Source organism: Pseudopipra pipra, chromosome 13 (genome assembly GCF_036250125.1).
Source record: "Pseudopipra pipra isolate bDixPip1 chromosome 13, bDixPip1.hap1, whole genome shotgun sequence".
In the NCBI taxonomy this organism is placed as follows: domain Eukaryota; kingdom Metazoa; phylum Chordata; class Aves; order Passeriformes; family Pipridae; genus Pseudopipra; species Pseudopipra pipra.
This window is the reverse complement of record NC_087561.1, coordinates 16930404-16956487: the sequence shown is the minus strand read 5'-3', so window position 1 is coordinate 16956487 and position 26084 is coordinate 16930404. Positions and strand designations below refer to the sequence as shown.

The 26084-nt window shown below is 46.9% G+C and overlaps 1 protein-coding gene across 1 annotated transcript; it reads left to right on the top strand.

The window, feature by feature from the left end:
- Positions 1–26084, top strand: LOC135421557 (sodium/hydrogen exchanger 2-like). Its single transcript, XM_064670158.1, has 12 exons — positions 1–816; positions 1690–2153; positions 2892–3142; positions 6005–6222; positions 9783–9979; positions 13252–13341; positions 15493–15563; positions 16551–16712; positions 17167–17269; positions 18489–18623; positions 23188–23254; positions 24111–26084. The coding sequence occupies exons 1-12, from the start codon at positions 423–425 to the stop codon at positions 24254–24256; spliced, it is 2298 nt and encodes a 765-aa protein (XP_064526228.1). The 5' UTR covers positions 1–422; the 3' UTR covers positions 24257–26084.

The following is a 26084-nucleotide window of genomic DNA, read 5'->3' as shown; positions in this document are numbered from 1 at the left end:
TCCACCTGCGTGGGTGACCTCCATCCCTGCAACTCTGTGTTTAGCACAACAAACTGGGTGGATTGCATGATTTACTGATGAAAACTGATTATTGGAAATGTTGCTGCCGTGTTTCCTCTGCAGAAATCCAGGGAAGCCCACGGTGAGATGGAGCTGTTCCTGGATGGGGCTTTTTTATGGGACCCATTCTGTCAGGTCTGGCTGCTCTGACAGCGAAGATTAATTTTGTCCCCCTCCAAGAAGGGTTTTTGAGAGACTGGGAGCCAAAAATGCCCAGAGTTAGGACTAACATGCCCCTTGTGCCGTTGGTCTGAGGGCTCACAAGGCTTTCCTTCAAGGAAGCATCCGCAGGAGGAGCCTCTGTTTGGCCATGTCGTTCCAAAGGGGGCGAATCTCCAGTGGGATCTCCCAGCTGGAAGCTGATGGACCAGGGAGGGGAGTCTGGGAGGTGGAGTGTTTGCTCCTCCCTTCGCAGCCACCCACACGATGCGTGTGTGTCCAGCAGCATTCCCAACTGCTCACCCGCCGCAGCCACCAACTGGGAGCAGCCAGAGGCTCCCAGGGAGATGGAGGAGCAGGGAGCAGCCGCTGTCCTGGCTGGGTCCTTGCTCTCCTGTCTTCTCCAGGCCCCCGGGGTGGGAGCCCTGCAGGAGCCGCTGCTGGAGGACGTGACCCTGGAGAACATCAGCTGGGCAGCTGAGGAGGCGCCGGGGAATGAGTCCTCGGAGCACACGTTCTTCTCCCTGGATTATCAGCACGTCCAGGTGCCCTTCGAGATCACCCTCTGGATCATGTTGGCATCGCTGGCCAAGATAGGTGAGGGCTGGACAGGGGAAGCAGGGATGGGATGGGGTGGGAAGGGGTGGCCTTGGCTTCAGATCCTCTCCAATCTTGGAGCCTGAGATAATGTGCCCAGCCCATTAATGGGAAGTATTAATATTGTGTTTTGTATGTATAATTCTATCTATAACACTCTATATAATTTTATATATTATATGTTATATATTATATAATTCTATCGATAGTATTTTATAAAATATATAATCCATTATATAATATTTTATATTTACAAAAAAAATTTAATATATGTTATGTATACTGCTGTGTACATTGCTGTACTTATATTTACTGTAATTAATTATACAATAATATAATTACATGAATTATATATTATAATATTACTCTAATGCAATAATAGCAATAAAATGATGCATAGAAATAATATTACTAATATTACAATATATAATATAAAATGTATAATATTATCTATTATATATATTTTTATCTATTTTTATATATTCATATAGTTATATTACATACATATGTGTATATATGTATATATTTATATATTTGTATATATGTGTATATATTTATATATTTGTATATATATGTATATATTTATATATTTGTATATATGTGTATATTTGTATATTTATATATACATTATATATTTATATATTTATATATATACACATATATATATTTATATATATGTAATATATATATTATATATTCTCCATAGACCCATATATTTTGTTTTTTATATCTATTTCTGAGCGACTTCACCTTCACTGGGTGCACTTATTTCTGCTGCTCCAAGCAGTAATTTGCTGATGGTGGGAGAACGGGGAATTTCCTGACCCAACGAGGTGAGACAACCCAAATTTTTCTCTCTCCATCCCCTCCCAGGGTTCCATCTCTACAACAAGCTGCCTTCCGTGGTTCCCGAGAGCTGCTTGTTGATCTTCGTAGGGCTCATCATGGGGGGGATCATCTACGGCCTGAACGACAGGTCCCCCCCGGTGATGGACAGCGACATCTTCTTCCTCTACCTGCTGCCCCCCATCGTGCTGGACGCCGGTTACTTCATGCCCAGCCGCCCCTTCTTCGAGAACATCGGCACCATCCTGCTCTACGCCGTGGTGGGCACCATATGGAACGTGTTTGGGATCGGCTTCTCCCTCTACGGCATCTGCCAGGTGAGGGCCTTCCGGCTGCAGGACGTGTCGCTGCTCCACAACCTGCTCTTCGGGAGCCTCATCGCCGCCGTGGACCCCGTGGCCGTGCTGGCCGTGTTCGAGGAGATCCACGTCAACGAGAAGCTGCACATCCTGGTCTTTGGGGAGTCCCTCCTCAACGACGCCGTGACGGTGGTGAGGACCAGCCTGGTTTGGGGGGTTTAGCGGTCCTTTAATGTTTAAAGGAGGGGTGGGGTGTGAGATCTCAGCCGGGAGAAAAGGAGACTCGGGGGGACCTTCTGTCTCTCTGCAACTCCCTGACAGGAGGGAGGTCGGGCTCTGCTCCCAGGGAACAAGGGCCAGGACAAGAGGAAACAGCCTCGAGCTGTGCCAGGAGAGGTTTAGATTGGATATCAGGGAAAATTTCTTCATGGAAAGAGTGGTCGAGCATAGGAACAGGCTGTTCTGGGCAGTGCTGCAGTCACCATCCCTGAAAGCGTTCCAAAAATGTGTGGATGTGGCACTTGATTAAATAGTTTAGTGGTGAACATGGTGGTGGTGCTGGTTGATGGTTGGACTTGGTGATCTTGAAAATCTTTTCCAACCTTAAAGATTTTTTGATTTGCTGAGGCAAAAGGCATCAACAGCCTCTTCTAGCAGAGGGCTCCCGGTCCAATTCTCTGTCCTGAGGCCCTGAGCAGCTTTCAGGTGAACACAGAAGCTTTCAGATGAAGAGCTCTTTGTATGTCTGGGGACAGGAACGCCCAGGAGTGCCACAGCAGGCTCCTGGTAGGACCCAGACCTCAGGGAAGGATGGTGACCCCGCACTGTCAGAAATCCCAGCAGTGTGTTTGGTGTCATGACCACGTGTGGCCACATCTGGTGAATGTCTCACTAACACCCATTTCTCTCTTTCATTTTCCCCCCCCAAAGGTGCTCTACAAGCTCTTCCGATCTTTCTGTGAGATGCCAACCATCAAAAGCGTGGATGTTTTTGCAGGAGTTGGGAAATTCTTTGTGGTTGGGCTGGGAGGGGTGCTGGTGGGGCTGAGTTTTGGGTTCACGGCCGCCTTCACCACGCGCTTCACCAAGGACATCCGCGTCATCGAGCCGCTCTTCGTCTTCCTCTACAGCTACCTGTCCTACCTCACCGCCGAGATGTTCCACCTCTCAGGGATTGTGGCGTGAGTTCCTGTCCGGGAAAAAAACATCTGTCCTGTCTGAAAATGTCCTTTCCCTGGGTGAAAAAAATATCAGACAAAGTTTTCAGCTCTGCTGAGTTGGAAATCTGTGTGTGCTGGCCATCAAAGCCCGTGGCGGAGCCCTCTCCAAGTGCAGCTCCATTTCCCAAATTACACGTCAAATTGCAAGTCACCAACAATCCTGCTGGTGGATTTATGCAGGTTATTGAGGAATGTTTGTTTGAGCTCCATGGTTTTTGTCTGGAAAGCCTGGAGGTTCAAGCAGTGAGAGTTTGAGTAGGTTTGGCAGAGCCAGAAGAGGCTTTCTTGGCTTCTTTAGTTATTTTCCATGTGGCCCAGTCAAAACCAACATGGGAAGGGTTACAAGGGTTTAGTCAGATCCTTGGAAAGGTTTGGTTGTGGTTTACAGCACGTCTGCTCTCACATCCCCCTCCCCATCTGCACGTCCTGCCTTCAGCCCACCCTGGGTGGTGCTCCCAGAGGGTGCACAGCCCCTGCAGGCACAGAGCAGAGAGGGATGGGATGGGAGCTGTGCATTCCCTATGGAGCTGAAGCCTGAAATATTCCTGCTCTTTGGGAGCAGAGGGCTCTAATGGAAAATTCTGACTTGGCACCAGAAGCTCAGACACAGCTCATGGATCTGTCTGGGCTCCTGAGGGTCTCATCTAGCACCTCCTGGTCTCCAGTAACGTTGGAAACCTGACCAATTTCAGTCAAAGTTGTCAGAGATCACTCAGTTAATTTATTTTTCTTTTTACTGGGTAGATCTTTCCATAAAATGAAGGATTTGGGGCCAGATCCTTCAGTTTTAAGAAACTAACTTTGTGCTTATCTTGTCATGCATTTCCCTGGTAGGGCAGGTGCTGAGATAAAAATTAGATATAATGACTCCAATGTTCACCAAAATCTCACCTTGGGAAGCAGAGAGAGATGAAAACCAGAGTGATCCAGCCCTCCTGGTTTCTGTGGGCTGAAATCTGTTGTGTTTGGTTCTCCCACCAAAACTGAGTCAGCTGGTGCTGAGGATCACGACCACCTAATATTCCCCCAAAGACTCTGAGCCTGCATCAGTAGCTGCAGTGTAAACAACTGTGCAGCTGAGAATAATGAAGATGAAAAGAAAATAATAAAATGAAGTGGGTTCTGAGCTCGGCACAGGAGGATCTGAGAGATCTATTTTAAAACTAATGATGTTGCTTTGGATATAAACCATTCCCGTGTCTTGCAGATTTTGTTTCCTCAGCTGGTTAATAGGAGCAATATTCGAGTGTTCCTGCAAACAATTCTAGCTCTGGGAATAGGTAGGAAAAGCCTATTTATAGGAGTGCAAGACAGAACAGTGAAATAAATATGCTGCATAATCATCGTGGAGCAGAAAACATTCAATCCTAATGGTGTCTCCTTCCATCAATCACAATCTGCTGTACCCATTATGGAACCCATTTGCTGTTCTTTTGAATAATGCATTTTTTTCTAAAGCCAAACAATGGCAAAGGCAGCTGATTCCTGCCCTGTGCCCTTCTAATTGCCAAATTAGAAATGCCTCTCTTACATATCTGGAGTTCAAACAATTTGTCCCGTTGTGCCCAGGGAATACTGGATTATAAAAATCAGCTTTTGGCACTTTGTTTCACTGGAAAATAATTTGATTGCCAAAAAAATCAATTCTGCATAGCCCAAAAAATATGAAAACTGTGAATGCAACCCAGTCTGGGAAACAGCTCTGCAAATGGGTTTTATTTTGATTTTGGTTTTTTTCCTTTCTTTTTCCCTTTTTTCCCCTTGCCCTGGTGGCAATGTCCATCTTTGAGGCCCTGACAGATCAGGTTTATTCCCTCTCTGTGTCCCTGCTGTGACCCCATACCATTCTCCAGTAGGCATTCCCAAACCACAGCTCTGGAAGTCACTTGCCCATAAATACTTGTTGAATTTCTTAGCTTCTGGCTGGAACTGTTTTGCTCACTATTTATTGAAGCAGATACAGAAACTGAAGAATTTATTGGATTTTTTAGACTGTGGTTCAATCCCTGCTGCTCTTTCTGGCAAAGAGGGTCAGTCTAAACAGGATAAATCAAAACAGACCAGTTTTGGAATATCTTTAAGTATTTGTACATTCCCTTAGGAGGTGAAAGATGTGAATTCAAACAACATTTGGTGAAAAAGGGATTTGAATCCTTGTCTCATGCTCAGGATCTCTTTCCACAGCAAGAGCCATCACAACTTTACAATTTTAAATGCAATAAAAATGTGGATGCCTTACAGAATAGCCATGGAAATCAGATCTTGGAAATTTAGAGCCATTTTGTTATTGCTGCTACAACATTCAGAATGAAATATTTTAGTCCAGGTTAAAATATAATAAAATGGAGCTTCGATGCTTCGAGCGCTCGATTGTTTTGACCTTCTAGGATTGCTGATCTGAAAATGTATTGATTTGGAAAGCTGATGAATCAGACTAACCACATGTCCCCTGGAACTTGAAGAACCAATTATCCATGAAAAATTAAGAGGCAATTGCAAGGGCAGAGTTTGGCAAAGTGAAAGAACTGAGACCAGTGCGTGGTGATGGGAAGGGTTGGGTGTTGTTACTTGTGGGTGTTTGGTGTGTGCTCTGACCAAAGGCAGAAGGTGATGAGGTTTTTGGCTGTTCAAAACCAGATTCAGGCAGTTTGGGCAACCTGTCTGAATTTTATCGTCCTGGTTGTCCTCTTGATGTCCTTCATGTAGGAAGTGAGATGTCTGCAAACATCCAGGACTTGATGAAACGTATTTTTTTATAAATGACAACGAGTCCATTTTCAGTGCTTAAGGAGAAAAAGTTATTGTTTATTTTAACTTTCTCAGCATCATTGCCTGTGCCATGGGCATGAAGCGTTATGTGGAGGCCAACATCTCCCTGAAGTCCCACACCACAGTGAAATACTTCATGAAGATGTGGAGCAGCGTCAGTGACACCCTCATCTTCATCTTCCTCGGGGTTTCCACCATTGGAGAAAACCATGAGTGGAACTGGCCCTACATCTGCTTCACTGTCATTTTCTGCCTCGTTTGGAGAGCTCTAGGTAGGGCTAATTACGCATTTTATTTTTTAATGTGTATTATTGTTTATGGGAGCGAAAAATGTGGTTTCATTAGAGAATGCTCCTGCCCCTCCGTCATCCTTTCCTGTTTGCTGTGCATGTGTGACTATCCCAGATGGGAATGCAAGGCCTGAACTGGGACATCTCAGCCAATGCTTCCCTCATCCATCCTACTCAATTCCAGGTCTTTCACTGTACTGCAGTTTCCTGCTCTGGGCACTCACTGGTGTTAAATAGAAGTGCTCGTGACATTTTATCAATATCTCTGTCTTTGATCCCTCTTCCATTGCCGTGATCTCCTCTTCCATTTCAGTGCCTCTTGGTCCCTTGTTATCCTCACAACAGGAGGGAAATTGCAGGTACTTTGGGATCAGAGATACGTGTCGTATTCTGCAAGGCAGAGATTGAAGGGATTTAATTAATAACAAGCTCATGTACAGCAGCATCTTTCCATGAGAAACTGCAGGAACCTTCCAGCAGCTGTCCCTGGAGATGCTGATCTGCTTTACAGAACAGCATCTACCCAGGTCACTGCTGGAGAGATGAGATCTGGGACGTAAAATGTGAGGATGCTTCTGCTCCTACTCAAGAGCTTCAGGTCAGAGCTCAGAATGGCAGAATTGGGGAACTGCTGAGGTTGGCAGGGACCTCTGGAGATCATCTGGTCCAACAACCCCTGCCTGTGGCAGGGACTGTGTCCAGATGGATTTTGAATATCTCCATGGATGGAGACTCCAGAGCCTCCCTTGGAAACCTGCTGGAGTGTTTGACCAACCTCAGAGCAATAAAGCCACCAAGACTTGGTGATAACAAGAAGAGAGAAAGGCATGAAAATAGTCTCCTGATGACTCTCTCAAGGGTTTCTTTAGCCCCAATTATAATGAAAACACAAATCCTGGTCCCAGAATTCCCTGGGATCCCATTTTCATGCATTGTAAATCACCAGAAAAATGGATATTCCGTGTTTCTGTCATCCCCAGTTGTATTTTGAGCTGATTTGGTGTTTGGAGAGGCTGAACCTCCCTTCCTGTCACAGTGTGCTGTCACCTAATGAGTGCACAGTGCCTGTCTCCTCATTTATGGATATTTTTATATATTAACTGTATTTGTGAATATAACAGCACCCACTTTTGGCAGAGAATTTGAGAGCTAAAAGACATTCAACAGGATTTTGTTTACAAACCACTGAGTCAAACAGTGAACTCGAATTTGACAGACACTTCAGGAAATTGTATAAATAGGATGTGCCATGATTAGCAAGACAGGGCAGAATGGGGTTTATTAGCTGTTAATCCGTGCCAAGGTTTGTTTTAATAACTGCACCATCCTTGGAAATGTGCTCATTAGTTATTTGTACATTCAAGTGTTTTATTACAATTGAGTGGTTTTCTCCTGAATTATTTGCTCAGATAAAAGGAGTTCTGAATGACTTTGACTTTTTTAGCTCAAAAATTCTTCATTGCAAGACATAAGGAACATAATAATGCTACAAAAGCACCCCAAAATTTCTCTCTAAGCCCTTCTGAGTACAGCTCAAATTATGTGGAACATTATCAGGGAAGGTTCAGGCTGCAGCCAGGAGAGAAAACCCTCCTGCTGGTCAAAATCCCACTGGGAATTAAATAAGAACACACAAACCATGGCTGGACATGGTCTGAATGGTCCCTGTCCTGCAGCACTTTCCTGGGGAGCTGTTGGGGAGCTGGGAGGGTGAGAACTGGGCAGGAGCTGCTCCAAGCTGGGCTGGGAAACTCCTGCCTTGGGGATGGTGGTGGAGATTGGACCTTGACCTTCTCAGAGCCATCCAGCAGCTCTGGATGAATTAATAATTAATTAATGTTTGGATATTTAGGAAAAATTTCTTCATTGAGAGCTGGTCAGGCATTGGAACAGGCTGCCCAGGGAAGTGTGGAATTATCATCCCTGGAAGTGCTCAAAATACGTGTGGATGTGGCACTTGGGGACATGGGTTAGTGGTGGCCTTGGCAGTGCTGGGGGAGTGGTTGGACCTGATGATCTTTGAGGGCTTTTCCAGCCTTAGCAGTTCTAGAATTCTGTGATTCTGGAGGTGCTGGAGGCACTGATCCAAAAATGGGAGGTGCCACTGGAATTGTACTTGCAGGAACTGGGGACTTTTGGGTGGGCAGGGCTGGGATTAGCGTGCAGATGGTACCTCAGTCCTTCACAGGACCCTCCCAGTGCTCCTAAGTATTTGAGAAATCATTCTGCTGAAGTTTAGGGAGTTACTTTGATACGAGAAAGATCATCTAAAAAGGAAAATACAGCACCAGTATTACCCAAGCCCTGGGGAGATTTCTGCCTGCTCCTTCCCAAGGTGTATCTCCAGAAGAAAATCCACTCTGCTCAGAGTGATTAATTGTATGTCATCTCTTGCAGCAAACTGGCCTTGAATTAGTTTAGGGCATGCTAATAATAATTTATGAGGAAAGATTAAATGAAGACAAAGGCCAGGATATCAGCTCAAGTAAATTTTGTTCCTTTAAATCATCAGCACTGCCTGAGCTCTGCAGTAGGTGCAGATGTGATGCAAGAAATGCTTTATTTTATTTATTTGGTTGTTTTTTAAGTTTCAAAGAACCTTGATACTGAAGAACTGCTCTGGACACCAGCTCTGTGGAGCTCTGGACATGGGGGAGGTGTTCCAAGGTTCAGTTAATTGAGTTGTTCCCAAACATCCCCAGCTTTTGTTTTCTTCAAACTGGTCTGATGTGCACTCAAAGTTCAGATACTTTTAGCTGTAGGTGTGTGGGAAGATGTTTGATATGTACAAGTGCACTATTTTTGTTTCTCTTACAAACCTCCTCTAGAAAAGCAACAGTGCTGTTGATACAGCTAATTCCTGACAAAATTCAGTGTCAGGCTGTGCCATCACTTCTCAAAATGGCCATTAATCTTTGGGAAATAAGGTGTTTATCGCATCCATTGGTATGGAAATCACGGCTGCCTGATTTAAGGCCTGACTTTTTGTACCTTTCTGCATCTGTTTGTGTATTTGCAAATGGCTTTAAATCACAGCAATTGCTGTGTCACCTCACACAGCCCTAAATTCATCCTGTATAAATCTTTGAGGGGAAGAAATAACATTAACACAGGTGGAATGTAGCTACTTATCCAAGCTACTGCTTGGAAACTTTTGGAAGGAGGAGGGTAACTTGCAGCTAAATTGTTGCTGATGGTTTTCCTCGAGAGCATTTATAACCCAAGCAATTCAGTCACTTGCTGACACTAATTAGAATAAATCAATATTTCAGGACTGTGACCAGTCAATATTTGTAATCCCCTAAACCAGAAATATGTTGGGGATTAATTTTTATCTGGACAAATCAAATTTCAACCTGTTGGACCAGGCTGGAATTAAAATTCTCCAGTGGCATGTTGGTAACACACCCCCTGGGGCCCTGGGCAGTTCCTCCTGGTTGGTGTTTAACCATCCCAGGATATTTTACTGTGAAATAGAAGATGAGTTTTATCCAGTTGTTCTGTTTGTTTGCTGTGCCTCAGTCTTCTCTCCTGCCTTCCAGGGGTCCTGGTGCTGACTTTCTTTGTGAACAGATTCCACGTGAACACCATCACCAGTAAGGACCAGTTCATCATCGCCTACGGGGGGCTCCGGGGGGCCATTTGCTTCTCTTTGGTTTTCTTGCTCCCTGAATTTCACAGAAAGAAGCTCTTCATTGCAGCAACCACCGTCGTCATCCTCTTCACTGTGTTTGTGCAGGTAAAACTGACATTTTGAATGAATTCCGACTTGGGACCCCTCCAGGTGGACCGTGGAGAAGGTTCCTCTCCCTCAGGCTGGGGTTGTAAGGAGTTCTGGGGCTCCAGGGCTGAGTCCGTAAGGAATTCTGGTGCTCCAGGGCTCGGGAGGAGCGGCAGCAGCCTCGGCATTGCTGTGACATCTAGTGGTAAAACCATTCCTGCAGCCTTTGTGGGATGAGGATCTTGGATGTCTCTTCTCTGCCCAACAGAGTCTCCAAGGGCTTCTCTGAAATACACCTGGCAAAGGGGGGAAAACGGTTTCCACCACATTTAAAGGAGGATGTGGTGGAAAAATTGGGGTCCTGTCATCCTGAAGTGAGCAAGGCTGATGTTTATCCCAAAAATTAAGTGTGGGTCTCCATAGGGCTGAAGCAAGTGAGATAATGGGGGTCTGGGAAAGTTGCTGTGCAGAAAAACTCCCTGGGGGCTCCTGGTCAAGGACATGAGGTCCATGTGGAGCTGCTGACCCGGGTCTGCCCTTCTCCTGCCCTGGGATGGAGGGAACAGAGGGGTTTCTGGGGCTTTGGGAGATGGTGGCTTGTGGTGACAACTAATGAGTGATTCTGTGGCTCAGCATCACCCTGAGAGCAAATTCCTTCCACTTGGGCTCACTGAAGCCCTCAGTGGATGTGCTGGGCCCTGGGGCAATGTGGAGGGTTGGGATTGACTCTCTGCTTCCCCACATCCACCTGAGCTCATCCTGAGCTGAAAAGGTGGTCGAGGAGGGGGACGTGCTGATGGGTTTGGAACTGGGACCCGCAGGGCAGTGGGACTGGGCACAGCCTCAGCCTGAGAGGAGAGAGCAGGGGCCAGGGCTGGGAGGAGCAGCCTTAGATAGAGGCTGACAAGTTTTAAGATGCAAATGTGGGTCAGGAATTGAAAAGCCCCGGTCACCAGGCACGTCCGCTCACGCAGAGACGCTCTTGAGCCTCACACAAAGGTTGTTCTAAGGCAGCAGCTCCTTTCTGCTGAGGCTTCAGGAAATCCTTCCCAGGACTGGGGAAAGGGCTTTTGTGTAAGCTCAGAGCTCAACTGGTGATGTCACCTCCTTGCAAAAGGGTGAGAGTTAAACAGGGTCCCCCCTGGGTACATGTGGATGGGGCGACCCCTTGACCTTCAGCCATTCAGAGGGGATGTGGTGTCTGTAAAGCCAGGCTTTGCCAGGCTCCAGGTACCTGCAGTGCCAAGGGGAGCTTAGGCCACCACCAGAACAGGGGAGGAAAAAACCAGGAAAGTTGCTCAAAAGCTGAGGAGGAAAGATATTGCTGCAGCTCAGCACAGGAAAGGTGGGGAAATGTAATAGGGGCAGGAATTCAGATGAACCTTCAGAAGCCTGGGTTAAAGTCTGTGGCACTGCTGCCAGACACATCGATGGACTGAGGAGTGAAAATCTTCAATATCCCAGTGTTTTTCAGGGTGCACATCACTGGGGGTGGAAAGGACAAGAGAAACACTGGGTATGAAACAACTTCTGTGCATAGTGGATGTTCTTGTTGTTTTGTGCAGTGAGTTTTCTTTACATTCACAGTGATCTCAACACAGATTTGGTGGGTGGTGTCTGTGTTAAAATAGGACAGGAACTAAGGGAGAGATGATTTGGGCCCTTCTAGGCTGGTTTGGGCCAGCAAAGCATCTTGTCAGAGCACAAACCCACTTCCTTCTACGATTCCCTCGGCAATGCTGACCGTGCTGCTACAGAGGAAGGACAATCCTGTAAAATAGCTGGGCTTGTCCATCCATGGGTCTATCACAGCACTGCACAACCCAGGAAACTCCTCTCTCTTGGCCTCTCTAACCCAGTTGCACAAGGCTCTTCCCACAAAAAGCCTGGTTAATAATTTTGAGAAGGTTGACTGAGCAATTGTCTAATCCTCAGCGCTTCCAAGCAGGCTGGAGATGAGCCATGCAGACCAGGAAGCCCTCCAAGGAGCTGTGGGCTTGGCTGGAATGTCACAAAAAGCCCTCATTGTTCTGCCTCTTGCTGTGGTTTGAAACGAAATGCTGTGCTCTCCGTTTGAGGTTCACTCTCCCAACTCAGTGACCTGTGACCTCTTCCATGGAATTCTTAGCAAATATAAGAGTTGTGAAGAGGTGGGTGGGTTTGTTTGCTGCCCACATTGCCCCTTTGGATGGCTGGAGGTGGAAAACGTTGTGTGGGCCATGACAGAGCCTCAGGTGATGCCCTTGGTTGAGCTGTCCCTGGTGAGCAGAGGAGCATCACCAGGGACCTCCAGGTGTGCTGGGAGATGACATGGGATTCCCACAATAGTACCAAATGCTGCTTTATGAATGCAAACAACTGCAGCTGATTATCCAAGAGGATAAGCAGCATAGTCTCCACCTAATTTTTGTAATATCTGTTATTTCTGAATTTGTGAGTTCTGTGTTGTTGACCCTGAATAGCAATGCATTTTTTATTGCTATTAGCTATTAAAATGACACATTAATTGTTTCTGCAATTAAAAATGTGTTCAACTCTCCTCTGTGCCAGCATTTGTGACATTCAGAAGTCATAAACATCAACTACTCCATCATTTTTGCTGTAAACATGTCCTAGAAAAGTCATTTACTACTGAAGCCAGACTAAGAAACACACCACGGCAGTGTTTTAGAAGTTCTCTCACGGGGCTTAAAGGACATTAAAACTTTTCCCTTGACCCTTCCCACCAGGTGGATGCTTTGATTAGCAAACTTAGCCACTGGCTGGCCATCAGAGATCGTTGGAGTAATGGGCTGTGACACATAAAGCTCCAGAAGTGAGCAGACAGTCGCTGGCAGAGGCTCCACGCTGAGAAATCTCAGGGATTATCATCATTTCAGGCATTTGAACTTTGATCATTCCAAGCCCCTCTCCATTTGGGAGGCCACGAGCAACGTCAGACCACAGGCTTGACCTTGGAATTATTGGTTGGCTTTCTGTGGGCTCTGAGCTGCCAGAGGGGGCGAGTGGAGCGTTCCCTCTGTGCCTCCCCCATCCCGAATTCTCCACGTGAGCTCCCGCTGACAGGCTGCTCCCACAAGCAAACCCTGGGTTTGGTTTGCAGTTGGGAGAGCAGGTTCTAGTCTTGTTGAAGCTTTACAGGTCATATCTTGCCACTAAGGCAGGGCAGATGAGAGGTGCTGGCTCAGACAGCAGAACACGGCTCATCCCCGTGCTGGTGGTGGTTTTGTCCCACCAGGAACATTTGATGGGAAAAAAGGCTGATTTCTGTGTTTGTGGTTGTTTTGCAGGGAATGACCATCCGTCCTCTCGTTGACCTGTTGGCTGTCAAGAGGAAAAGGGAGAGTGCTCCCACAGTGGGAGAGCAGATCCACATCCGGGTAAGGATCAACACGAGGCCAGAGCTTTCTGATATCTTTGCTGATAGGATGGGCCTTCTAAAATGGGGGTGTCTCCAGGGACCCTACAGATCTGCAGTTTGACCCAAATCCTCCTCAGGTCAGTCCCTTTGCAGGTTGGAAGTCCTGTGCAGCTTCCTAACCATGGGCTGTTTGTTTTGGAAGAGCAGCCACCAATCAGGCTGATGTTCCATCAGGTAATGCACAAACATGATAGGAAAAGATGATCCCTTACCCAAAACTTTAAACTTCGACTTAACTCCAATTTTTCTGCTTCTCTGGAAAGAGAGATAGAAAGAAAATGAGACTTGGTAGCTTTCAGGGTTGGGATCTTCCATGTGTTCTCCAGTCCCATCACCACCAATGGTTTGGATATTTTTGCAAAAAAATCAGAAAAGGGAGGATGAGGTTGGGGTGGAGGAAACCTCTGAAGTGGTTTGAAGCCAGGTTGGATGGGGTTTGGAGCAACCTGGTCTAGGGGAAGGTGTCCCTGCCCATGTCATGGAGTGGAATGAAGTGATCTTTAATGTCCCATTCAACCCAAACCATTCCATGATTCTAAATCCATAACCCAAAGGTGGGATTTCAGGATTTCAGTCACTTTGTTCTCACCATCCAAACATTGGTATTTCTAGTCATAGAGGACTTCAGAGGGAGGCTCAGCTCCAGGAGGTCAAGGGATTCCACCCATCCAGCTGATGCTTTGCGTTTGCATCTGCATCCCATGCACAGTTAGGATATTTCTGAATCCAATTGTTCAATCCCAGTCACATTTCTGTGGGTTTGGCTCCTTCAGGAATATTATTGTCATTGTCTTCTTTAGAAATAAAGCCGTTAGGGCTGAGGACATTTACAAAACCTGTTTGGCACCCTCACAATGAGGTTGTTCTGCAGGGCTTTGTCTGAGGTGAACAGAACAGCTCGAGGGGCTGAAGAGTCTTTTCCTACCGTGAACAGAGAAGAGTTTCTTCTTTTGTTGCTGTGTGAATAGTAAATCATCTCTGGGAATGTGTTTATTAGGAGATGGGAGCTGAAAATGACTGTGTACCAATTAAGTTGAGAAGGTAATAATGCAGATAGTTGGAAATCAGGGATGCAGAAGCCAGGATAGCTTTCCTTCTCAAATTTATTTCTCCATCTGGATGGTCGGGACACTGTTCCTCACAGGAATCATGATCAGCGTGTGTGGGTTTAATTTCTCAGAATTGTAGAATGGGGCAGATGGGAAGGGACCTTAAAGCTCATCTCATCCCACCCCCTTCCATGGGCAGGGACACCTTCCACTATCCCAGGTTGCTCCAAGCCCTGTCCAGCCTGGCCTTGGACACTTCCAGGGATGGGGCACTCCAGTGGTTTTGGAAGTCCTCAGAACATGCAGCTGCCAATGTGAGCACACTAAACCCCCACCAGGCTGCAGGGCTGAGGGAGCCACTCTGAAATTTTCTGTCTCTGACCCAAGAAAAAAATAATTAAAAAAAAACAATTAGAGCTGGAGGAAGCTCCAGGGTCATTGACACCTGAGTGGGAAGGGGCAGCAGAGCAGAGCCCTCTCCCCATTCAGAGATGCCAGTAGGAGGGAAAACAATTTGGGAAACTACAAAGATTTAACTTCTAGGTGAAAAAAAATCAACCTGTCTGGGATTTTAAATATAATTTTAATATTTTAAACAATAATAAAAACCTCTGTATGAGGCACAATATGGCCAGTGATTAGTGGGAAGTGTCTGGGGTATTAAGTATTCAAGACAAAACGTCATTTATGAGTTATCTGCAGTGATATCCTGATTCCCTGAGTCAGATTGTCCTCAAAAACCCCAATAGGAGCATTTCCTGCTTCTTAAGGCCCAGTGGGCAGGACATGTGAGCCCTCAGCCATCCAGCACAATCAGATGCAGGTTCATGTCCCCCAGCATTTATTCTCTGCTTGCCCAGATCTGAAAGCAAACCACTTATTGTACTCCAGAACCAACAAATCCACGTGGATGACTGGATGGGGAGCTACCCCAAACCCCCTCTCCTTGTTTCCCAGCTCCATATTCCGAGCTGGAAGCATCCCCTGTGTTGTGTGTGGCTCTTGCTGTTTGCTGGCTGGGTTCATCCCCGGGGTACAGCCAAATCCTCTCTTCTCTTTAGTTCTTGGATCATCTGCTGGCTGGCATTGAAGATATATCTGGACACTGGGGACAGTATTACTGGAAAGACAAGTAAGGATGTGCCAAAAGGCAACTGTGGACATGCGTAGAAAAAAAAAAGGAGGCTGGTTTCTATTCCCAGAGTTTCCTCCTCTCCTGTGTTGTTTGTCCCTTCTCATCCACAGGAATCTGCTGGCAGTGGAATGGCCACGACACACAGCCCAACCCTGCCTGTGCCCTCCTGCCTGTCTGGCCAGGTGGGAGCTGAGCTCCCCAACCCAGGCTTGGCAATTAGCATTAAAACATTAAAAATTAACACTAAAACTATGAGTTTGCAGCACTGCTTGTTGTAGACTGAAATTACAGAGGATCTCTACAGATTTCTGTAGCCAAGTGCTCAGTTTTCATTAAATTCCCATAGTTTGTACATTTTAAAATTTTAAAAAACCACAGTGAGATTTAAAAAAAACCCAAACACAAATAACATCAAATATACTAATAGCAATCTACCAGATTTAATTCCTTGGCTGTGCAGACACAGATGCAGCTGGTAGATTTGATTTTATTTTATTTTTTTTTTTTTTGGAATGCCCATGCTTGGAAGTGCCACTAGAGGGTATGGGAATCACTGCTACTGAGGAGCATCCTGGCTCCTTTAGGGATACTGATTTTAGAGGTCTTTTTCAACCTAAATGATTCTATGATTTGAGCTGAAAGCAAGAAAAATGGCTCAAAAGGGAATCTGGAAGTGTTTAAATCTGGGGCTGCTGCATGTGCTTGCAAGACTTACAGTGGAGCTCATGCTAAGTTTGGCATTTTGGGGAGTTTTTATTGTATTTGGGAAGGTTTTAATATTTTGGCTCATGTACTGGAGTGCAGAAATAACTAGGAATAGACCTCTTGGACCATCAATTTCTGGATAGAAAGTGATGGGATATAATGTAATATAATGGAATATGGGACAGCTGTGGGCTGTGAACCTGCTGCCTTGCTCAGGTCTGGTTTGGTGCTGGGGAGTCCTGGAGCAGACTAAGCCCACCTTGCTTTGTCCTCAACCAGATTAGAATATTTCAACAGCAAATACTTGCAGAAGATCCTGCTCAGGGAGTATGACCAGCCCAAGTCCAGCATCGTGCTGCTCTACGAGAAGCTGGAGAGGAAACACGCCATCGAGCTGGCAGAGGCTGGGCAGCTGGGCCATGGGCCTGCCCACCCCTCCCTGCTGTGAGTAAACCCTCTCAGACCTCCTAAATCTCTTGAAGGTCAGTGGGTGGGTGTTACAAATGAAGGGCTGGATGGGCATCTGCTGACACCGATGACGTGGAGCCTCACCTGAGCGATATGGAAACAATGCTCTGAGGAAAAGGCTCTTGCTCAGTTTTTGAGGGTTTTGCACCATGAGGTGTCCTGGAGGAACCACCAGTGAGACAGCAGGGATGAGTGTTTGAGTGCCAGAATGGGCACTTCACCCCTCACAGATGGTTCTGCTCTGCCACAGCTCTTCTGTCCACCAAGGAGCACAGCTCTGATGCAAATACTAAATTCCCCCTCTGCAAGGATGAGCTGTTGGTCATGCTGGCTGAAGGGCTGCTGGGGGTGCTGGGATTTGGGGATGCACTGGTTGTGTCCCTTCTAAAATGAGGGGTCCTGGTTTTCTTTGCTGCAGCAACGACAGGACTGTCAGAACAGACCAAAAACTGGAGGACACTCAGAATCCTGATGTCCTGGATAACATGCAGGAAATTTTGGCGAGGAACCTGTACCGGATCAGGAGAACGGTATAACTTTTCCCTCCATCTGTATTTTAACTGTCCAACAGCACAAGTTACCTCAGTTATCTGAGCAGCCTGAGCAGATGCTATGAATGTTTCCATAATTACCCATGATGTCTCTTTGTGAGCAGAGAATAGTTGGCTGTGTGGAGCCAGATCCAGTTTCCAAGTCAGTGGCACATTTCTGTTTGCACATGACAGCTTTTGAAAGGTTCACCCAGTCAGCCTATAATTTGCCGGAGTATTTTCGGCATCAGTACCCGGCAGCAGAAAGGAGAAAGGAGGAGCACATGGAACTTCAGGCACATCCAGCAGCAGCTCCTGGTTACTGACAGGGCAGAGCAGGGGTGGGTTATCCTCACACTGCACTTTTTCCCATGGAAGGGGACACGGTGGGTGAGCTGTGAGTGAGAATTGATGTGCAGAGGTTTCAAAGCCGCCCGGCAGGTTTGCCATGGAACTGGTACAGCTGGTGAAAGAGCACAAACCCTGCTCTCTGTTTACAGAGCCACTCGGGGATCATGGCTGGGGTTTTGCACAGCACCAGGGCTGTGCATGGTAATTGCTGTTCACATGGAGCCTTATCCCTAAAATCCACCTAAGCCTTTGTTTTACGGATTACACACGGAATGAGGAGTCCTTGGGGATGGGGCTGGTGCAGGCACTCAGCACAGGGGGATCAGCCACCCCCTCCTGTCCCTCTGCTGAGCCAAGGGAAGCAAGGAAATAAGGCTGGGAGGAAACCTATAGACATGGTGAAGGGGATGAGGATGAAGGCACAGCTCCTGTTTGCACTTACTCCTGCCCAAATCCAGCCTCACCCCTTGTAGTGACAGAGTTATCCCAACTCCCACGGATGTTAGTGGGAGGTTTCACTTTGGGGTTTATGGTACCTGTTGTTTGCATGATCTACATAGGAAGGTGGGGCTGATATAAGATGTTGTAGGGCTGGGGCTGAAGGTGCCTTGAGCAGAGTCGTGGCACTCGTTCCATGTGTTACCTGGACTATCAGAGCTGTATCTCAGTCTTGTCATTCAGTGATTTCTTGGGTGATCTCACCTAAAAAAAGCAGAGTTTGGAGCCCCTTCTCCCCTCTGTGGCTTTCCCTCCCTCCCCACCTCTCACGGATCAGTTTATCCCCATAAATAGGTGGGATGGTTACAGGGGTGAAGGCAGTGAAGGCTGGGACGCTCCCACATCCAGCTCCTCTCTGGTGCCTCTGCAGGGCCCGGCGTACAACAGGCACACCCTGCCCGGCGAGTCCGAGCCCTCGGAACATGCCAAGGAGATCCTGATCCTCCGGCACAAGAGCCTCCTCGTGGAAGTGAGCGGGAGCGACGCGGGCAGCTCCAGGAAGGAGGTAAGAGGGAGCAGGAGCAAGCAGGGATCATGCACAGGCTGCTTTCCCTGGGCAGATGTAGCTGCAGCCTCTCTATTGCTGAGGGTATTTCCTTTAAAAGACAAATCCTGGTACCTTAAACTAAAAAGTAAAGGGTATCTTAATCCCAAATCACATTCCAGTGAGTAGGAAACACTGAAGCAAAAGAACCCAACCCAGCTCATGCCAAACCAAGGAGCCATCCTGAGCACAGCCCCATCCACTGCCTTGTGGACACAGCCTTCCATGCTAGGAAGGTTATTTACTGAGCAAATGTTATTAATTGGGCTTCACTCTGTACATTCCAAGGTCTGTGTTTCCCATGTTTTCTGGGAGATTCGATCAAAGACAGGAATTTGGTTCCCCCATTGTCAGGGGCCCAGGTGGACTGTAAATATTTGAAACTGGTGGTTCCCCACCCCCCCAACTCTTTCAAAAGGACTGCAGCATTTTTGGGAGCTTTCTTATTTATTCTGGAGGTGGGGTTTTTGTTTTTAAAAGCAGCTACAGTTCCGGAGAGAAAATAGAGAGAAGTTTTGCTCCCTGGATTCCTGGGAGAACCAAAACTTTTTCCAGTTTACTGCTGGCACAGTTGGTTCATGTTCTGCATCAGAGGAGAAACAAGGTGAATACAATGTCTGTGCTGAAGACTTTTCCTGACTTCTTTGGAAGTCAGTGAGAGAAGCTGGGCCAATTTCCTCACGGAAAGACAAAATAGTCCAGGGATGGTGCATGAGGAGCAGATTTGGTCTTTTCAGTTCCTCCCATCCTCTGTACTCCTGTTCTAGAGGAAAAGCATTTAACCCCTGCCAGATTCTGTTCCCAAACCTCCAGGTCAGCAGCACAGTAGAATCATGGAATATTCTGAGTTAGAAGGGACCCACAGGGACCATCAAAGTCCAGCTCCTGGCCCTTCACAGGACAGCCCCAAGAATCCCACCATGTACCTGAGAGTGTTGTCCAAGGCTGTCCTTGAGCCCTGTCACGCTTGGTGCTTGCAGTAATTGCTGAGCCATCCCTAAATTTCACCCACTTCTCCAGATTTTAGGCTGTGATGGCTGGAGCACTGTCCAAGTGTGAACTGTGATCTCTAACCTGGGCAGCAAGGCTCCATCATTAAGGAGAACAAAATGACCTTTGAAAAAGAAATAGATAACCTTTCTTTAGGTAGTATTTTTTCCACGACAGCACAAGAACTTGGGGCTGTCATGGGCTTTCTTCCTCTCCATTTTCCTTGTGGAAATGCCAGTCATGGAGGAGCCCACCCAGGACAGCAGCAACACCCCAAAAGCTGCTGCTTCTCAGCCCTTCATTCACAGAAAGGTGCTCCAGCTCTTGCAAACAACTTAAAAGCTTTAATTTGATCATTTACATGCTGATTGGTACTTACAATTCAAAATAGATAGGCAGGAACATGGCATGTTCCTGTAGAACATTTGGTATAATTAAACTTCAAAAGAGCAACATCAAACTCCGGCTGATTTTCAGCACGGCGTTCCTGCTTTAAGGATATTTGATGGTTAACCCTTGTGCTCCTGCTTTCCCCTTTGCTGCTGCATGAGGTGGCAAATTTAGGAGCTTTGGGAGGGCTGTTACTCCTGTTCCTTTGTGTTCTTACAGCTGGGCTTTCAGGGAGGAGAATATTTTTGGGGAATTGCAAAGGCATTAGAACTCACTGTCTCTGACTCATGGATGGTGTTTGATGCCCTGTGAGGGTGGAAAATGCCCCGTGGGTCATGGAAAATGCCAGTTTGATTGAAAGGGACCTTAAGGACCATCCAGTTCTGATCCCTTGCCATGGATGGGGACACCTTCCACTAGACCAGGTTGCTCCAAGCCCTGTCCAACCTGGCCTTGAAGAGAGAGATACTAAATGTTGGGAGCTGATCCCAGTGACACCTGCAAGGGTGACTCTAAGGCAAGAACCATCCAGCTGTGCCCAAAATAAGCCAGGCCTATTTTGTGACATCAGCAGCTTATCTGGTAATTTTTAGGAATATCTGCCTTGCTTTGCTGTGAATAGAAATAAGGCAATGCCCCAAAGTGATGAGAAAATGTTCTAACAGAGCCCTGGAATATTAACATGGTATTAATTATATATATATAATATTATATAATATTAAGGAGGGTGGGTGAACACTGCTACTTCCTGCTGTAGGAGGACAGATTGGAGAATTTATCAGCAGAAAGAAGGAGCACTGTACTAAAAAGTAGATTTTAGCCCATTATAAGCAGCCCCATACTTTAAATTTTTGGGCAAAAAAGCTGCTACTTATATTTAGTTTCATGCCAAGTTGACAAGAAAATGACATTTTCCTGATTAAAAAAAAAAAAGAGATGAATGAAAAATGAAGGTAGTTAATGTTTGAGATTTTTCTGATTGTCAGACGTTCCCAAAGGGGAAGGCTTTGGCCTTCCAGCTTTTGAGTCAGCAAGAAAAAACTGGCTGCTGTCACTCCACACGTGCTTCTATTCTACATCTCACCACGAGGTGGAAGCATTACAACTGTGTTTGCACATCCAACTGGAAATGCAGGGATGGGGAAGGAACTTCCAGCAAAGGGCCACTGAAACCCCTCTGGGGCTGGTGAAACTCCTGCAGTTCTGTTGCCAGCCTGCTGGAAAAAGCTTTGGTGATGCATCCAGTCGGTTAAGTGCTGGGAGCTGAGGGAATAATTAAAGAATCCCTTCGGTTCAGTAGAAACCCCGTTTTTTCTGCTTGCTGTGTGTTTACATATATATTTTTCTTTCTTAATGAAGCTGGTTAGTGCTTTGCTGATAAAGATGAAGGTGGTGCAGCTTGGATTCATCTCATAATTTATCAGGTGCTGGTTGGTCTCCCCCCCCCCCCCCCCGTTTCAGTCACCACAAAGTAAGGGATGGGTGGAACAGCTTCCTTCTGTAGGTCTGTGCTTCACCGGGCTGGGGAGGAGCCAAATTCCTCTTGGCTCATGGACAATCCATCTCCTTCCACAGGAGAAAACAGTGCCCAGGCCAGGATGAACACCAGGCTTCAGCCAGGATGGACTGGGATTGGAACTGGATGATCTTAGGGGTCCCTTCCAACCCAAAGCATTCTGTGACTGTGAATCACCTCTCCTGGGTGCCTTTAGGGGTCTCCTGCACTTTAGGTGTCTACCTGGGCTTTGGCAGTAGCGGGAGGGGGTTCTTAGGCTGCCTTTGGAGCCCCTGCCAAGGAGAGGTTGGAGAGCAAACCGAGAAAAAGCAGAGAGAAGCAGCAAGAAAAGAACAGTCCTCATCCCCCCCGGAGCCAGCGGCGCAGGTTAAATGATTTACACCAGGCAGAAAAACCTTGGCAGGAGTTCGGGGTGACTTCAGAGCTGAACTGTAGCCCAGAGGATTAACTCCAAGACTATCTATTTCCAGCAGAAAGTTCGCCTTCCTCCGCCTCGGGACAAAATTCCTGCCGAAGGCTGCCGCTTCCTGGAGCCGCGCATCCCGCCGGCTCCCAGCGCCGCCGCCTTTGGGGCTCGCCTTATTTTAGGCAGGGCTCCAGCACAGCCTAGGCTGGCAGGGCGGGGGCCGAGACCCGGGATAGCCTTTATTTCCCGCTGAGCACCAGCAAATCCCTGCACCTGTAGCCGGGCAACTTCGGCCTCTTTTCTTCTGCCAAAACACGGGTGCGCTCCCCCAGAAGGAGCCGATGTGGAGCTGCCCGTGAGCCCTGTGCGTAAATGACACACCGCCTTTGGTAATTATGCCCGAGCCCTTTCACGGAGCAGGCTCCGAGAATGTTAAATGCCCCTGGGAATGGCTTTCCAGGGAGCCGGGAAGGCATTGTTATTAAAATGGTCCATAAAAGGGAGAACAAGGGCTGGAGGGCAGCGGTCCTCGTTAGGGGAGGGAGGAGAACGAACCGAAACAAAACAGCAAACCAGGCTGGGAGGTGTCCAGAGTTATTTTGGCAGTCTGGGCTGCTGGACCGAGGTGCCAAATCACAGCTGCGTGAGAGACTTATTCCCAGTTTACGGCGGCACCGAACAATCCAGGCAGCATTGTGCTACCTGATTTGGATTTTTTTTTTAGTTCTATTTGTTTTGTCCTGGAGGGTGGAGATTAGCACTGGAGTGAAAGGACAGGGAGCTCGTTAGTGCAGCTCGTTACCTGCCTCCTTGGCCTGCAGCCAAGGTGGGGAACAGCCAAGGTGTGAGAAACAGCCACATCCTGGGGACAGCTTTGCTTTCCCTGCTCCATCCTCCCAGCTCCAGGGCTGCTCCTTCCCATCCTCCCAACCACTCCTGGAGAGCCCAGACCTCTTCCACCAATTCAAATCAGTGTCTGTAAATGTTTCCTGCCATCCATTCGGTCTATTTCTAGCAATACTTCTCTTTTTTTGTTTGTTTGGTTGGTTGGTTTGCTTTGGTTTGGTTTGCTTTGTTTTTTTTTTTTTTCATGGCAGAAGTTAAACAAATGGGAGTGGAATCCTTGGAGGTTGCAAATGCTTGTTTATGAGGCAGGAGTGTGGCTCCCAGACTTGTAGCTGTCTCCATAAATGCACTAAAGTCCTTCTCTCCCTCAGTCCCAGAAGGATGATTCCTGCTCGGCACAAGGTGATCCCACCCCCCAGCTCAAGCTCTGCCGCTCCTTCACTGGTAAGTTGGGGGGGCCTGGGGTGATTCCCTGCCCTCCCTGCCCCCTCCTCCATGTGGGATGACCCAACAGGTTCAGGGAGGATGTGTGGACAAAAGTGGGGTTTTGTAGATGAGCATCAGGAATGAGCAAGAAGAGCCTTCCCAGCGCTGGGGCCCCTTCTCAGCCCAACCCGAGATCAGTGGGAATAGTTTGGGTGGGAAGGGATCTTTCAAGGCTGTCTAGTCCAACCCCTCTGCCATGAACAGGGACATCTCCCACTAGATCAGGTTGCCTCATCCAGCTGTTTTAATCCACAGCTTACTATGAATATTTAAATGATGTTCTTTCTGAAGAGCAAAGTGATCAAAAATAATGTTTCTGGGTAGGCTTTTTATCACCCCAGGGAAAATGTGAGCACTGTGGCCCCTGAGACAGCCTGGTGACAGGACTGAAGGAGACTGTAACCCTTCCAAGGTGGTTGCATGTACATCCCTCCTCCTCCTAAATCACTTAATGTGGCAAGGTGATGTTCCAGGTGCTCCTGCACCTTCCAAAACTCTTCTAAGGTGGTCGCTGATGGGAATTCTTGTTTTGTAAAGTTGCAGGTGGGGACTGACAGAGAATGATGATATTGATCCAGATATGTAATGTATTTCAAAGTATAAACCAGGGGTTAAATTGTCTTTTTTTGGGGTTTTTCTTCCGTTGAAACACTGATCATTGGTTTTATAACTGAGAAGCGATCCTTGGGGTGGAACAGCTCATCCCTGGTGAGCACATGGCCACCTTAGTAGCTCCTGGGATTTCCTCATTCCTGTTGACCCACAAAGATGAATGTTTCTCATCCCAGTTGGTGGTTTTTTTCTCTTCCCACAGTGGGGAACACGGAAAAGGTCCGGGAAGTGAAGGAGAACCGGTCGAAATCCGTGTGTGTCATCCCCCCAGCCCAGCCCGGCGGGACCTGGGGAGAGGGGAGAGACCTGAGGAAGGGGCTGAGTGTGGAGATATACAGGCACCAGTGATGCTCTGCCTTCTCACGAGGGTCTGGCTCCTCCTTGGGCAGCTGCTCTACATGTAGATAATGTAAATAAGGTGCATTTTGGAAGGGACAGCATGGACAGGGTGGAATATCTGAAATGGCTTGCATGGAAACTTGGTCTTGTTGCCCAACACGGGGTTTTTCCCAGGGAAAAAGTGCCAAGCTGAGCATTAGCAATGCAAGGGAGTGGCTGAGAGACAATTTCTAAGGAATTTCTAGGAAAAACGAGCCTGTTCAGACTGGGAAAACTGCTGAAACTGCCTAAAACTGCAAGGAAGGTGGGATATCAGATCTTCTCATTAGGTGACAGGGATAGACTGAACAGCAGGGAGAATTTAGGTCATAGTTTGGGAAAAACTTGATAATCTCAAAGGAGGTTTTATTAGGGGGCGAAGGAGAGAGAGCAGAAACAGCAAAAGATCTCTTCTGCTCCTCGGGAACTGATGGATCCTGGCTATGAACATTCATCATGTGAAGCCCAAAGGTAAATGACAATTAAATAAGGTGTTGTGTCTTATCAGAGGGGCTATCCCACACCTAGACACAGCTCTTCTGATGAAAACTTACCACAGCTGCATTAAAAGGGAGAAATGTATTCTTGCTGATTTTCAAAAATTTATGTAAGAGGGGTTCACCTCAAAAAGTAAAATGAGGAAGCTCCAAATCCAGTGGTGATACCAGGAGATGAGTGTGCCAGCCTTAAACAGCTGGGAGAGTCTTCTGACAAGGTTGGTTGGTGGCAGCAAGGCTGTAAAGGTGCTTTAAGATGATCTTTGCTGCCCCAGCCGGGAGCTGGGGGGTCAGAGGGGGTTTGAAAGTATCTTCCTAAAAGGTGCAGCAGAGAGGGACCCAAAACCTCCCTGCTCTGGAGGCACTTCTGCCAGGAGAGGTGTGACCTCTCTGCACAGCACACACAGGGAGCTCCCCAGGAAGACAGAAATCCCCACGTTTGGGTAATTTTCTTTGAAATTCCAGGTAACTTCAAGCCTTTGAATTCTTGTCCTCAGCTGAACCTGGCAGGGCAGATTTGAATCAACATTTTTCTTTCTCTTCTCCTTCCTCTGCGTTGAAGGATCTAAGAGTATTTAATATGAAACAAATTTTAATTTGAAACAAAATTAAAAGGAACTGTAGGAGTTCACATACTTCCCTCCATGATATTTTTGGGCTTCCAGAGCAACCTCCTGAAGGTGTGCAGAAATGCTCCATGAGGAGACCACTGCCTGGTACACCTGGGCTTTCATTTTAAATTAGAGACACAAAATTGTGTGTATTTGCTTTGCAGTGAGCAGAGGTCTCATTGTCACCTGAACAAGCTCCTTTACAGCGTCCTGCCATAAACTGAGGGGGTTCCTGGTGACTTGAAGGCCACTCCTCACTGCCCCATCCCTGGAAATTCACCTCATTGCAAAGGAAAATTGGCCCTTTTAGGCTTGTATTGCATTTCATGTGTGTATATACATAGCTGTACATATTTATTGATTTTAGTATAAGTTCATTGTCATCTTCAGTTACTTTATTAAAATTTGGGTTTGTTTCCCAGTTTAATCCATCTTGGATGGGAACCATGTGGATTTGGCTGTGCTTTGTCTAGAAAACTGCCCATCTTCAATAAGTTGTAATATATGATATGTATGACATAATATATAGCATATATGAATATGTTGAGGTGTACTATGGTTTTATTTCAATTAAATATGTTGTGTTATGGGCTCATCTCAGAGTTATTACCTCCTTTTACCCCCAACATGCTCATGAGGATGTCACTGAGGCTCATTCAGCTCAGTTTGGTGGTTTTTTTTGTTGTTTCA

What these genes read in the sequence shown, in the direction of transcription:
- LOC135421557 (XM_064670158.1), top strand. Translation starts at nt 423, where the DNA reads ATGGACCAGGGAGGGGAGTCTGGGAGGTGGAGTGTTTGCTCCTCCCTT. An exon ending in CAGTATTACTGGAAAGACAA is followed by an intron (nt 15,564 to 16,550) that starts GTAAGGATGTGC and finishes GTCCTCAACCAG; the next exon opens with ATTAGAATATTTCAACAGCA. An exon ending in GGGCCTGCCCACCCCTCCCT is followed by an intron (nt 16,713 to 17,166) that starts GCTGTGAGTAAA and finishes CAGCAACGACAG; the next exon opens with GACTGTCAGAACAGACCAAA.